The sequence below is a fragment of the Myotis myotis genome, unplaced genomic scaffold (assembly GCF_014108235.1).
Source record: "Myotis myotis isolate mMyoMyo1 unplaced genomic scaffold, mMyoMyo1.p scaffold_m19_p_16, whole genome shotgun sequence".
NCBI lineage: Eukaryota > Metazoa > Chordata > Mammalia > Chiroptera > Vespertilionidae > Myotis > Myotis myotis.
In genome coordinates, this window is record NW_023416320.1 from 17,067,883 (window position 1) to 17,083,461 (window position 15,579).

General features: G+C 32.7%; 1 protein-coding gene across 2 annotated transcripts in view; it reads left to right on the forward strand.

Annotated features, from left to right (window-relative positions):
* EMC2 (ER membrane protein complex subunit 2) overlaps positions 1-15,579 on the forward strand; it is a 43,630-nt gene that overhangs the window by 16,156 nt on the left and 11,895 nt on the right. For both annotated transcript variants that reach the window (XM_036338071.1, XM_036338072.1), the window contains exons 6-10: positions 5,070-5,155; positions 5,301-5,360; positions 10,656-10,737; positions 11,387-11,497; positions 12,534-12,638. In XM_036338071.1, the coding sequence (XP_036193964.1) occupies positions 5,070-5,155; positions 5,301-5,360; positions 10,656-10,737; positions 11,387-11,497; positions 12,534-12,638 (444 nt within the window). The remainder of the gene's footprint in view (positions 1-5,069; positions 5,156-5,300; positions 5,361-10,655; positions 10,738-11,386; positions 11,498-12,533; positions 12,639-15,579) is intronic.

Consider the following 15,579-nt stretch of genomic DNA (forward strand, 5'->3'; position numbering starts at 1 on the left):
CCATCTATCTAAAAAATTTTTTGCAATACTCTTTTGAAAAAGTAATTTATACCCAGATTAAAAATTACAAATAATACAAAACAATGTGTAGAGGAAAAATAAATCTTTCCTCCCATTCCTGATTTCAAGTCCTCCTTCACTTAGTCAAACATTTGTTAGTAATTTCTTATGTATTTTTCTAGATAATTTTTTTCTCATACACTTACTGATATGTGCACACGTTTATGTATTCTCCTTTTGATAGGGAGAATTGCTGAAAATGCAAATGGTGGCATACTTTACCTAGCAGTGTATTTTAAAGGTCATGCCATGTCAGCACAACCTTTATATCATCCTTTGAGAAGCTGCATTGCATAGCATTGCATTGCATGGATGTATAGTCTGTCTTCATGAAAAACAGTTTTACTTAAGACCCTTTTGGCGAACTCTTAGGTTGATTCTGATGTCTTCCTCCCAGAAATAGTGTTGCAGTGGATGTTGTTTGTAGGATAGATTCCTGGAGTAAAATATCTGTCAGGAAGTTACATGCATTTTAAGTTTTGATAGGAGTTACCAAATTTCCCTCCACAAAGGTTTTTTTTTTAGCTGTCTACAGTCATTTCTATGGTGGAGGAGATGCTTCTCTCACTGTATCCTCCCACATGGCATGTTTAACTTTTGCTAGTCTGATTGATTAAAATGTTACCTTGTTATTATAATTTATATTATGAGTGATGTTGAATATTTTTTTTAAAATATGTTTTTATTGATTTTAGAGAGAGAGGGGAAAGGAGAGAGAAAGGGAGGGAGGTAGGAGGGTGGGGGGGGGAGAGAGAGAGAGAGAGAGAGAGAGAGAGAGAGAGAGAGATGATCTGAGAAACATTGACTGGTTGCCTCCAGCTGCACTCCGACCAGAGACTGAATCTGTAACCCAGGCATCAAACACGTGACCTTTTGGTGCATCATCCCAACCAACTGAGCTATATCAGCCAGGGCTCCCCAAAACCTTTTTTTTTTTTTTTAAAGTATATTTTTATTGATATCAGAGAGGAAGGGAGAGGGAGAGATAGAAACATCAATGAGAGAGAATCATTGATTGGCTGTCTCCTGCACGCTCCACACTGGGGATCGAGCCCACAACCTGGGCATGTGCCCTGACCCAAATCAAACGGTGATCTCCTGGTTCATACACTCAACCACTGAGCCACACTGGCTGGGCTCCCAAAACCTTTTTGATGGTTCTTTCCTTGGCCTTGGGTAGTTTCTTCACACACATGCACTGATCAATACCAAGCTGAGTACTCCTCAAGGGGAACTTCCAGTGTCTTTATTCTGTCTTGTGTTTTTTTCCCTCCAGTACTCTAGCCTATTAATGCTAGCCTCTTTGATCTTTCTACTCTCAGCTCCTTCTGATCTCAGAGTCTGCTGGGCTCAATCTGGTTTTCTTCCTCTCTGCACAGCACCCTTGAAACTCTCTTAAGGCAGCAAGCCAGGGCAATAAAAATAGGGCTCACCTCATTTGTTTCCTGCCTCTCAGGAATTACTGTCTTTTGCTGCCAATTGTCCTGCAGTTTAAAATGGTTGTTTCATGGCCCTGGCTGGTTTACTCAGGGGTTAGAGCGTTGACCTGTGGACCATGTGGTCTCAGGTTTGATTCCAGGTCAAGGGCACGTACTTTGGATGCAGGTTCCCCAGCCCTGGTAGGGGTGCTTTCGGGAGGCAAACAATCAATGTCTCTCTTTCTCCTTCTTCCTCCCCTTCACACTCCTCCTTCCCCTCCCCCCTCTCTCTCTCCCCTTCCCCCTCCCTATCCCCCTCCCTCTCCCTGAATACAAGGTTTCATGTATTTAGTCCAGTTCTTTGGTTGTTTCAGACAAGCAGGTAAATCTGGTCCCTGTTACATCATCTTGACCAGAAATGAAATCCCTACTTAATGTTCCTTTAAATGATTAAGATAAATAAAGATTGGTTCTTATGTCAGAACATGGTGTTATTTTTCTCAAAACCTGGAAAGGGCTGTATATTATGTGACTTAGTAATAAATTATTATACCCTGTATGATAGTAATTGCCATGCAGGTGGTTTTTAAGCTCTCACATTAGGAAAACTAGCTTTACATACTTGAATAGTTACCACTTAAAAACTTGTTTTAAACTTCAGAATATTAGGAGATAAAATGCTATACCTTTGGTTTTACATGATTAAGCACTATATTGCTCATATAGTAGAGATTTTTTTGGGCATGTTTCTCAAATTGATTAGTAAAGCTCCATATTTAAAATCTTTTCTTATACCTCACTGTGAAGTGTGTATTAGGTAGACAACAGTTTTTAAAGTAGGCTATTACAAATTTAATACTGAATTTGTTTGTTTTACATTATAAAATTATATTTCACCAGGAATACACATAATTCAAAAGAACATTATTTAATTTGAAATATTTCAGATTCTTTCAAGTAGTTTTATAGGAGGATCTAGGATTCGAATCAGAAATTTCAGATCTTCTAATTTGATCTCTTTTGATGCATTTATGTTGTTTAAACCTCTGTTTTCCATCATTTAGAAAAAGAATTGTTTTTAAAAGACATTTTAAAAGATTAATTATCCTTGAAACACTATAGGAGTGCTTTATAAACTATATTCTGCAGAATGCTGCTGACCTAAAAATATTGATGTATGTTCGACAATAGAGAAATGGTTCTGTTTCAAATCACTGAGAAAATGAGGTTAACAACATTAGACTGGTGTTTTTAGTACACCTTTCTTCAAGAAACTCATACTCTGCATAGTGGTGTCCATTACAGTGTTCATACCGTACCTCTTATTATGACTGTAGAAGTATTAGTTGCCATCCAGGTTTATACTTTGACTTTTGTCTGAATTGTGATACTTGGATGCACTATTTTCAACACGTTTCATTGTATCTATATAAATTATCTCATCTCAGCTGGTGCAAATCCTGTAAGGTTTGGGGTAAGATATCAATATCAAACTAAGCAAGCCTGTGCCAGTTCTTTAAAGATCTCATAAGTAGAGCTTTTGGCAAGGCTTAAAACACAGATGTTAAGCACAAAGCAAAGGTATAAAGAAGGAAGATAGCATTCATTTAATTAATACCATTATATTCTGCATATTATTTTAGTTGCTTTACAGTGATCCTTGGAGATTGGTGATATTACTTAGGTTTGTGAACAATAAATATCTTGCCCTTGATTAGAAAGCTGATAAGTGAGAATAGTTGGGCTTTAGTTTCTTTTTTTTCCAAAATCTGGACTCTGTGCTCTACCGTATGGAATAAGTATCATAAAAAATGAAAAGAATAAACAATTAAATTTGTTTCAAATGCTGTTGGATTGGTGAAATTAAGTATTATATGTCCAAAAGAAATTAGTTTCTTAATTACATGGTAATTTATTCCTCACCTGTTTTCAGAAGGGCTTCGAATAATGCTTTCATTTGAAGTTTAATATTTTCACTAAAGGCTCTAGGATTGCGTTACTTTTACAACTTTACTTCTACATTTCTTATAAATTCTTGAGACTTTCTAAATTTTACATATATTCTGGTGCTTTCATTGTTTTACATACTGAAATTATTTTAAATATGTTTGAGTACCTTCTGGGTGGCAGGCATTGTGTTAGGCCGTTGGCCTGAGCCAAATATTCGAAGATGCACATTTTTAACATGTAGGTTATTTTTTTTGTTACTGAAATATTGTTATTGCTATTATTGTAAATACTGCTCTTGGTCTCACTGGAGAGTCTCTTGATTTTTCTCTGTTTTGTTTTGTTTTTGATTCTTACTTCTTCAGAGCAAAATCTCCCACCTTTCTCCCTCCTTGACAGGTAGCTCCGTTAGTCTAAAGAGGATCCATCTATTTTACTTCCATTGTCTGCATCTTGTGGAGTATGTTTTATATAAAAAAGTAACAATAATTATAATTAATAAGCTTAAATCTGGTCCTAGTGTGTTTTATTGTTTAGCCTTCTGCATTGAATAAAATAAACAGAGATGGAGGGGTTGTAAATTTAATAATTCATATAATGCCCTCCAGTCCCAGACTGTTCACTGCAGCCTTAGTGCATAGTCTTGATTACACACAATATCGCTGTCTCCTATGCCTTTGCTCCAGTGTTCCTCCTATTATGCAATGTCTTCCACACTATTTCCTCTTTTGCTTTCTTAATGTCTACTTGCCTTTCTATTTCAGTTCAGGTGTCACATTTGGGACCCTCTTTGTTTCCTGACCTTCCATCTCTTCCACTCTGCTACAGGCATGTTAGGATCTACTCCATCACAACACTCTCTAGAATACTCTATTATTGTTTTTCTTTTATTGATGTATCTTTTTATATTTTTATTGTCTAGCATAGTACCTATCATATAGTAGATGTCCAGTACATATTTGATGAATGAATAAATAAATGTCATTGATTTTTTTAAAAAATCTTTTTTTAACTTTGTTGAAAATATTACAGATGTCCCCTTTTTTTCCTGTTTACCCCCCTCCACCCATTTCCCTCCCCTGATTTTGATATTTATCATTTAAAAAACTTTAAAATGCAAGTTTAACTGTTGTGTCTATTTAAAAATATGTCTTTCAGGCCTATATTATTCATTTGAAAGACTCATAAGTAGATTGTTCTCTTAAAATTGTGAAAAAGTTATTAGAAGCCATATTTGTATAATGGCATTCAAGTGGCCATGGTGAGATTTTTTTTTCTTAATCTCAACTATTCCTCTGTCTCTTAAGATACAGATCTATGAATGAGACAGAGTAAAGGATTTTAGGGTGGATAAAGATTAAGATTCCCTGCTGGCTTGTAATTATCAGAATCTGGATGGTTATTTATTTGAATGAAATGATGCATATATGTGTACATCAAAAGTAAAGCATATGTGATTGTTAGAGGAATGTTTGAATTCCCCGGTGGGATGTCATGGGGTATGTTTATAAATCTCCACTAAGCAGTAGTTCTACAATAGAGTTTCACTGGCATTGAGATAATAATTTGCACAGTCAAATTACCTTCTTTACAAAAACCCAGGGAATCATGAGCGCCTAATCCTTTATTAATGTCAACCCATAGGCTGCAAGAAAGCGTAAGATTGCCATTCGAAAAGCCCAGGGAAAAAATGTGGAGGCCATTCGGGAACTGAATGAATATCTGGAACAGTGAGTGTTTTCAAGAGGAATGTGTGTTGTTGTTCTGAGAAATCTTTTTTAATTAAAATGGAATTTGCATTGATTTTCCTTTTTGCCCACATGCTGTTTATTTACCAAATATCTATACACTCTTTTTGTCCTTTTCCCTCACCAGATTTGTTGGAGACCAAGAAGCCTGGCATGAACTTGCAGAACTTTATATCAATGAACATGAGTAAGTTGTTAAGTACGCATACAATTTTGTTAGGAGTGCAGTTTTCATCACTGTCTAAGTTCAAAAGGTCTAGTGGTTTCCCAAGGATTGGTGAGAAGGTATGAATCACGCCATTTTAAATGAACAAAATAAATAGTTAAATGAAAAAATAACAAATCCATGATTTGTTGGATATAATATGTGGATTGTTTTAACTTGGTCATTTGTTTTTTACTAAATTATTTTTGTTGGGGAAATAAGTTTTTCTTTAAAATGCATAAGGCATTCTTTGGAATTAGAAAGGCCTGCATTTGCTGAGCTAAGGTTATTTTAGTGAATCAAAATTGTGAATTTTTAGAGTTCAAATTATTCTTATAATACAAAGAGTATTATACTCTCTGCTGTTTAAAAATTCTGTCAATTGTATGCATTTATTAGCCTTAGTACTAAGAGAATCAAGTCTTCTAAAGTAGAGAAGCATCCTGTTGCCTGGGTAAAAAACCAAGAATAATCAAGAATGTTGAATGCTGTAGGAACTGGCTTATTGGATATTTAATGTTTTTGTTAGCTTTTTTATTGCTGCAGTGACAGGAGGAAATCCCAGTGTGAGAGGATTAGCCCAGTCTTAGTGCAAGTTTTCTAATAACACAGCATTAATGCTAACCTCCATCCAGAGGCAAGCGCCCCACCCCCCCTTAGTTCTTCTGAATCTGAAGTATATCACATTGTTTCTTTCCTTCTTATAGAGAGAATAGAATCAGATTCTTATGCACATCTCTTACTATGCATGAATAGTTAATCTCATTCTCATACTACAAATAGCTGACACAGGAAATAAAATAGAATGAAGACACTTGCTTCTTGCCTTTGTTCAGGGCTTTATATGTAAAATGTGAAATGGAGAATTAAAGTAGTTAACTGCATAATTCTGAGATTATTGGGGGCTAAAATTAAAATTATAGCATCATTTAATGAATGTACTATATTCTGGGAAGCAGTCTCCAGTTCTCTACCATATTTTGACTCTCAGATTCTCTTTAGTTTCCCTTAGGAAATTATTTTCCAAATCATGTTCATTATAGATGTGTGTATACTTGTATATCCACATATGTGACCATATTTAGGATTCTCTTATGCATGTGAGATTGGTAATTAAACCAAATTACCATTTGATAATTATTACCATTTGGTTTAAATGGTAATAATGTCATTTTCTTATTTTTTAAATCCATATTTATGAAGTATACAGTATATATTTTAAATAACATGAACTGAATTTTCAGAATGCAGTAAAAAAAAATTTAAGTTTTATTTTGTTGGTAAGACAGATGATAGTCATCTAAAATATTTTTGTGCCGTATGGAGATCTGTGATTAAAAGCATTTAAACACATTTCAAATCATCAAGGAAATTATTTTATTAATTAAAGGAATACCTAATGCAGAAAAATTTGGAAAACTCAATAAAGAGTAAAGATGAAGACAAAAGTCATGTGTTACTTGAATCATCTGAAATTAACTGTAGTTTATTTTTTATTTTTTAATACCTTTTGAGACACACAGAAACCTAAAATAGAATTATCTTTTGTGGCCTAATGTTTTTCACTTAGTTATAGTGTCAAAATTTTTTTATCACAGTAAACATTCCACAGTGTGATTTCAGTGGCTTTATATTATTCCATCTTATTAAATGTAATCTAATTTTCTTAACTAATTTTCTAAGTGAATATAAAGGTTGTTTTTCATTTCCACTATAATGCTATACTGATTTATTTTAATTGTTTCTTTGGGCTACATTCTTAGAAGTAGAATTACTTGATTAAATGATATATACATTTTCAGGGATTTTGATAACTTGTTCCTAGTTCACTCTCAAACCAGCTATTATTAGTATCCCTTTTAACAACATTGGGTGCTATCATTCTTTTTAATCTTTGCAAATTTTCTTAGGTGAAAATTATTTATACCTTAAAAAAATTTATTTTAGAGCTCTTTATATAAATGATTGGAAGATTTGTTCTTTCAGAAATATGTGCTTGGTAGTTCTGTTTTTTTAATATTGATTTTTAAAAAACAGGTTTTATTTTTAGATGGTCAGATATATCCATTTTCATTGCTTGTATATTTTCTGTCCTCTAAGAACTATACAAACATACCACCTCTCTTTTGCATGTTTCTAATATTTCTTTATTTAATTCTCAAATAGGTTATACTTTATGTTTAACCCATCATTAAATTTAATATTCGCTTCATCTTGTAATGCCCACATTTAGTTTTGCTTTGTTTTGAATCTCTAAAGAGTTTATTGACGTAGAGTTGAATGTACACTTAAGAGAAATAAAAAAAATCCCAAGAAATTGAAAACTACGAAGACAGAAAAGCACCTGAAAAATTTCTTTTCAGAGGAAATGATAATTGTGTTCAGCTTTCCCTTTTATCCTGTATCACAAAACTCTTTTTGTTCTTAAAGGTATTCATTCACAAAATAACCATTTTTTTTGAATTGAGAACTTAGAAGAAATATTCAGATGTACAGTACTTAGAAATAAATATCTTCACATTTTTTGAAATGAAAATCAGAATCTGTTCACTTAATTCATTTTGTTTGGGCAAGTCATTATAGTAGGTAGGATTTTTGTGTGTGTGTGGTAAATTATTGTGGGATGTCAGCTTAGCACAGTTTTATGGACACAGTGGCAAAATGTAGCAATTTAGTAATTGCTAGATATATTTAACATTTTGGCATTTTCTGCATATGAATAGTTTATAAGCTATTTTAAATATAATAGGTCACAGGCAGCATTGCTAGTGTAAATCTAGAATGTTTTACTCTAAATTTTCACAGTAGAATATTCCTATAAGCCTATTCAGTACAGAGAGAGAAAAGGGAAAATAGAATTCTGCCATGAATTTTTTTATATCTTTATGTTACCTTTATTTAAGTTTGCTTCTGATTTATAAATTCTAGTGTGTATTTAGTTATTCAAGTGGTATATGTTATACCAATTGTCCATGTTGAGAACTTTACTTGCTTTAAATATAAAACAATATAATATATATAACATATATATTTTTGTTTATAATGTGTATTGTTAGCATTACCAATACATATTATAAAACAAAAATACATATTTTAAACAGACACTTAAGTTTTTTACTTGATTTGTAGTTAAAACTAGATGTTGTATCAGTAAGAACCAGCTAGTATTATAAATTAATTATGATAGTGATTATGGTTCCTTTTTGTAGGCCTAGCCTTATTGTAAAATTTCATAACAAATAGAATTATTAAAATGTTATAAGGAAAAATAATGTTGATAAAGCAGTCTAGGGACAAATATGTAACCTATACATAGGCTTTTGTGAGGATCAGAAGAACTTTTAAAAACTTAATTTAGTAAAAGAAACATTTAGAAGGGAACTGTCTTTTTGATGAAGTTAGGTGTTTAGAGGCCACTTTCCCTTGTCTTACAGAATAATAAATACATATCAGATAGATAATTACATATCAACACTTTTGTTGTTCTAGACATTAATTCAGTTATTTGTTCACTCATTTATCCAGGCACCCATTATATACCTATCATATGTCAAGAACTGGTTTTGGATATAAAAATGAAAGGGCTAAACAGCTGCATGATCTTTGATGAGAATCCTATATAATAAAAGGCAAATATGCAAATTGTCCCCTCGGTAGTTCAACCAACTGGGTGTTTGACCACTCGCTATGATGTGCGCTGACCACGAGGGGGCAGCGCGGAACAAAGGAAGGCCCCAACGGCCTTGATCGCTGGCCAGACCTAGGGACCCTACCCATACATGACTTTCGTGCACCAGGCCTCTAGTCTATTTATAAGAACCTTCATAAATATAAAATACTGTGATTTGGGGGTAATATGCATGCAGTTTTGGTTCCTCAGACCCTTTGGATTTGATTGTTGTTCCTGTCTTTATGTTGTCATTCAATCTTCTTTACTAACATCACCACCACAACTTTCCATTGTGGTGTGTAGTGCTTATAGGCAGTATGCATAGTGGTTAAGAGTGTAGACTATCTGGAGTGGCACAGCCTGGGTTTCAGCTTAATCTTTGCGCCTCAGTGTTCTTAACTATAGAATGGTGATATTAATTTTCTATTTCCTAGGGTTTTGGTAGGATTAGATGAGTTAATACTTCTAATACCTAGAAAATAATACATAGTGAAGATGTGATATGAGTTAGATTTTGCCCTTGCTGGTTGAATCAGTTGGTTGGAACGTTGTCCTGTGCACTGAAAGGTTGCGAGTTTGATTCCTGGTCGGGGTTTATAGGAGGTAGTTGACATTTTTCTTTCACATCAATATTTCTCTCTCCCTTCCTCTCTCTCTCTCAAATCATAAAACATATTTTTAAAAAAGTTAGTTCTTATTAGTCACATGTGTGAAACTGCAACATGTATATTTTGAAAAGTAAGTATATCAGATACTAGTTTAAAGATAGGATATCGGTGACAAATGCCAAAAATAATCGTAGATAACCTTTTTCTAATTGGTACGCTCATCACCTCCTCACTGTGAATAAATCTTAGGACACCTGTATTCTTTAGAATTTCTTATAAATAGTGAGTATAGTCACATGACTTTAAACATAAAATACATTGAAGGGAATTGTAGTTACCTGGTGTAAAACCATTTTTTCCAGAACCCTTTGCAGTAGTTCTCTCCTTAGGTTTTCAGCAAGATTTTTGTTTCTCTACCACGTGATTAAATAGTAGCAGAGTGTATATCAAAGCCACTAAGTCTATTTTTTATAGGTTTAGAAATTTATGACTTTATTATGATTTTGTATTTTACAGTACACTTAACTAATGACAAGTCTTTGTAATAGAATATGTTGATAAATTTATGTCTGTAAAGGATTTTTAATGAATAGAGGGTATTTAATAAAATGTTTATTTCCTCCTTACACTTTAGCTATTTGATTATTTTATTAAATGATTTGTGGAATTCTAGAAGTTATTGTATATGTAATTTGATCCAAGGTCTTGAAGCCTATGTTGTTAATAATATTTGAATGTCATAGTAGTAACCTATTTTTAAAAAATATAACCATATATTGATTATTCATGGGCTGCTTTAGGATTTAAGCCTTTGTTTATTTCAGTAAAAAACTAAATATTTATATTTATGAATTCAGGGTAAGTCCTTTATTAATAATAAAGCTATTTCAGTTATTGAGGGAATAAAATGTCTAACATCACTAAACTTGTTTTAAAACTATTTTAAGACAAAACTAAGATAAAATTTGTTACTTTTAATTTCTCCTTGATATTTTTCAGCTATGCTAAAGCAGCCTTTTGTTTAGAGGAGCTTATGATGACTAATCCACACAACCACTTATACTGCCAGCAATATGCTGAAGTAAGTGTTTTCAAAAACAGCAATTGTATGTGATTTTATTTTTGTTGGTTTGGGTATTATAATGGAACTAAGATTATGTCATTAATGTTAGGCAAGTATATTAATATTTAAAGCGTTTGATGAAAATTGACTTGGAGTAAAAGTTTTAAATTTTTAATACTGTAATGGAAATAGTGACTTCTCAGTTAAAAGCACTGCTTAAAACAGTGAAATCCTTTGTATTTTTTATTTGTATACTATTTTCTTTTTGAATTACAAATTATGCCACAGTTGTCACCATTTAATAACTTATAAAACATTGACAGTGATTATGATTTTTTAAATTTATGTTCTAGAAAATTCATATCAAGGTCAGCATTTTGGGAAGTAGCAGGTATTTGTCATTAAGTATTAAGGATAGCAATATAATTCAATGCTGTAAGGTTAAAAGGACTTCATTATTGAGGACTGTTAATAGAATAGTTTTTTGGGGAAGGTTATGCTTTAAACTTTAGATTAACTTTAACAACTTTAAGATGAAAATTTTTAAACATCTTGTATTTGTTTACAGAATATCTGTTTCAGTTACTAATGCCGCTGGTATGATGAAACATGCTATATTTCAAAGTAGTAAAATAAACAAGTTTCAGCACTCTGAAATTTTTAACAGGTTAAATATACCCAAGGTGGACTTGAAAACCTTGAACTTTCAAGAAAGTATTTTGCACAGGCATTGAAACTGAACAACAGAAATATGAGAGCTTTGTTTGGACTTTACATGGTGAGTTAAGGTGCATGTTTAATGTTATTTTACCAAATCTGTCATTTAAACTCCATTAACTATCCTATTCAATCACTGCTTTCTTGTTTTTTTTCTTTGATAAGCATATGCATTTTTCCTTCTAGTTAACTATGAGTAATAGGTTATAACATAATTTTATTTTTGAATGTTAATATATCCCATCTATTTGACATTTCATTGTAAAATATTTTTTATTGTATCAGAAGTGATATATTCCCTTATAAAATTAAATAGTAACTGATAAAAATCCATATTATCTATTTCTTAATTGTTTTGATATTCTTGGATTTATTCCCAACATTGTTATGGTTCTTACCTTAAATTAAAATTGTATGAGATATTTTTAAACTATGACAATAAAAGACATATTAGAAATAAAATCTTTAATGTCAAATTAAACCATTTTTTTATGGTATAGAAAACCAGTTTGGAAGTTGTGGGAAGCATGTAATTAAATATTCCCATTATTTGTGTATGCCAAGTGACAAGCTTAGAAAAGTAAATTAACAAGAGCTTTGGGGTAGGAAGAATTTGCTGAGCTTTAAAATATATATAAAATGAGCCCCTCTCTACAATCAAAATGCCTGGAAAAATAAACTTTCCTTTAATAAGCCAGTTCTTTGAAATTTTAATTTATCCTAGTCTTTTTATGGACTTTCGGATGAATGAAAAGAATTGATTGCAGAGATAGAGTCAGGAAGAAACAAATGAAATACTTTTCAGAAAAGACATGGAATTTTACCCTTAAGAGCTGTGGTAGACAACTAATAAAATAATTTTCGATATTTTTTAAAGTATCCTTTCTCTTTTCTATTTGGATTATTCATTATTTTAAAACATATTGTCATTTTTAAACACTGCAATTTTATTTAAATTTATATTTATTCTAAAAACAAATTGTGTTGGTACAATTTTTAAAACTTTGTTATCCCATTGCAACTGTGACCTTACATGTTTTTTATTATCTTGATAGAAAAATGGCATTTCGTTTTTGATGTTTCCTTTTTGTTTTTAGTCGGCAAGTCATATTGCTTCTAATCCAAAAGCAAGTGCAAAAACAAAAAAGGACAACATGAAATATGCTAGTTGGGCAGCTAGTCAAATAAACAGAGCTTATCAGGTTAGTATTAATAGTTTTATTTTATGATATAGGTCAGTTAATGTATTGTATGTTTTAGTTGTTTTTGTTTCTACAAAGTACAAAGCCAAATGTCCATCATTGGACTTTTATGCCTTTGGGCCTTTATCAAATGTGTTTTAACTACAGAATGAACTTGTAGTTGTAGAATAACTTTTTTTTTTTCCCTAGAGGAGCCTGTTACTATTATGATCTCATAATTAGTCTCACCATCTAGAAATCTCAGTAGTTCTGTATTTGGCAAATAAAAAGTAATTGTGAAAAATCCAGAAAGGATAAACAAATTTCAGGATGCATTTCAGAAGCAAATTGGGTATGTGCGTGTGCTATTTGTTAGAGGTATCTCAAATAATGAAAAAGGAAAGAAAAGCCAAAAGTAAACTAATCAGACTATTTAACAGTTTATGTACTCGCCTTACATGTCATATCTTACCTGATTTTCTGAAGCTCATACCTAGGAGATTCTTCAAGAAGGCCTCATGGAAAAACATATCTTCTTACATCTTGCATGTTACAACTTATCTGTCTATAGTCTTTATATTTGAAGGATGATTTGGCTTTTTATGAAACCTTTATGAAGCTTACAAAACTGTCTTTTAAACATATTGTTCCATTGTTTTTTAGGATAAAATATTTCTGTCAAGAAATCTGACACCATCCTGATTTTCTTTCCCTAATAAGTAACTTAGACTTTTTGTCTGGGTTCTCCTAAGGAATGTTTTATTTATTTTTAAAGCACTACAGTATGTTTTGTTGATTATTCTCGGGTTAATTTTTCAAATATACAATAGACCCTTTAATATGTGGATATTAGTCTTCTTTTAATTTGAGGAATTTGCTTTTAAAATTATAATTTTAAATACTTTATTGTTTGCTTAGGTTTTCTTTTTCTTTTTAAAAAATATATATTTTTATTGATTTCAGAGAGGAAGGAAGAGGGAGAAAGAGATAGAAACATCAATGATGAGGGAGAATCATCGATTGGCTGCCTCCTGCATGCCCCTAATGGGGATTTAGCCTGCCACCCGGGCATGTGCCCTTGACTGGAATCAAATCCAGGACCCTTCAGTCCTCAGGCTGACACTCTATCCATTGAGCCAAACCAGTTAAGGCTTAAGTTTTCTTTTTCAGGTCTCCAATTATAAGTCTATTGCAGCAGTTCTCAACCTGTGGGTCGCGACCCCTTTGGGGATCAAACGACCCTTTCACAGGGGTCGCCTAAGACCATCGGAAAACACATATATAATTACATATTGTTTCTGTGATTAATCACTATGCTTTAATTATGGTCAATTTGTAACAATGAAAATACATCCTGCATATCAGATATTTACATTATGATTCATAACAGTAGCAAAATTACAGTTATGAAGTAGCAACGAAAATAATTTTATGGTTGGGGGTCACCACAACATGAGGAACTTTATTAAAGGGTTGCGGCATTAGGAAGGTTGAGAACCACTGGTCTATTGGCTCTCTTTTCTCATGTTCTATATTATTCATTTTTTTCCTATATTTTTTTCTGTCGTTTTCTTATTTTTCTCTTTAATAATTCTTATGGAGTTTCTTTATATTCTTTTTCTTATTCTCCATGTTTCAGGGAGACAATTTTCCTTGGCTATTAGAAAGTTTTAGGGAATCAGAGAGAGAATAGGATAACTTTTCCAACTTGACTTCTCTGTAGCTTCCTCTTCTTCTCTGTTAAGGAGAACTCAAATATGACCTCTTTGTATATTCAGCTTATGTCAGAGTAGGTCTAATTCAGAAATACATTTTGGTTCCACCCCTCTGTTCTACCCCTAGATCTCTATAGATCTTAAATTTTGAGGTGTTGCTTTCATTTTTAAATGTTGGGTTTTATTGTTAGTTTTTTTGTTTTGTTTTCTTCTGGGATTTGGTGCCTCTGGGCATGACTACCTTTTCTAAACCATCTCTCCTCTTCTTACCCCCAGGGTTTGTCTTTGTCAGTTTGGTTTCAGATTCCAGTAATTTTCTTTCTGTCTGAGGTGGGTTGTTTTTTGTTTGTTTTGTTTAGTTGTTTTTCTTTCCCCTTTGGAAGAGGGTATTTACTAGATATTTCAGAGATTTTTAGGTCTGACTATTAGACTTGTTTAATGTTACACTTGCATAGCTTTGATCTGTAGCCTTTGAGACTGTCCTGGTTTTGCAGGCCATTGGCAGATTCATCAGTTTACACTTTTTTTTTCTCTCTGTGCTTATAGAGTAGTAGATTGTCCTCTTTTACTTCCTGTTGTTCCTACCTCACAGCTGTTGGTCTTTTTTAGGTCCTTCTGTTGTTGATACAACTATATTCTAGGGTTTTGGAAAATTACCTGCTGTATAGTTTTTTGAAGTTGTCTTCTTTGGTCTTGTTTTCTGTTAATTTGGTTTTGGTGCTGTTTCTTTGTTTTTGTACTTTTGTTTGGAGAAGCTTGGGAAGATTAAAAAATTAAATGCTTCCATGATTACATCATTCAATGCAACTATTTTTATTTTATGTATATAATACAGAATGTTAGCTCTGTTGGGATGTAAGTCATATTTATAAATATTTTGTTGACTGCTTCTTCAAATGCAGTTTTGTTATCGGAGAAAATGGGAAGTTCTCTTCCCCACTGGGTGCTGGTGGTGGTGGAATTTTTACAGTATCTCAAGAAAAAGAATTTTCTGAGACTTGCATGGGAGGATGGGTGATTTTTATTTGTGTAGAATTACATCCCTGGGTTTCCAAAGTCCCATTTCTCTTAGTCCAGTCATAGAAGAAGTGGAGGTGGAGTTTTAGTAAAGCTGGAAGCAAAGCCAATAGCCAAAGTTTCCTTTCCATGTTGAGCTGGGTCCAGTTCAGTATCAGGCTAGTTGCAGTCCATTAGTCCATTGTTGTGTGGGATGTAAGGGTTGCCCCACAAACCCAGAGTCACACAAG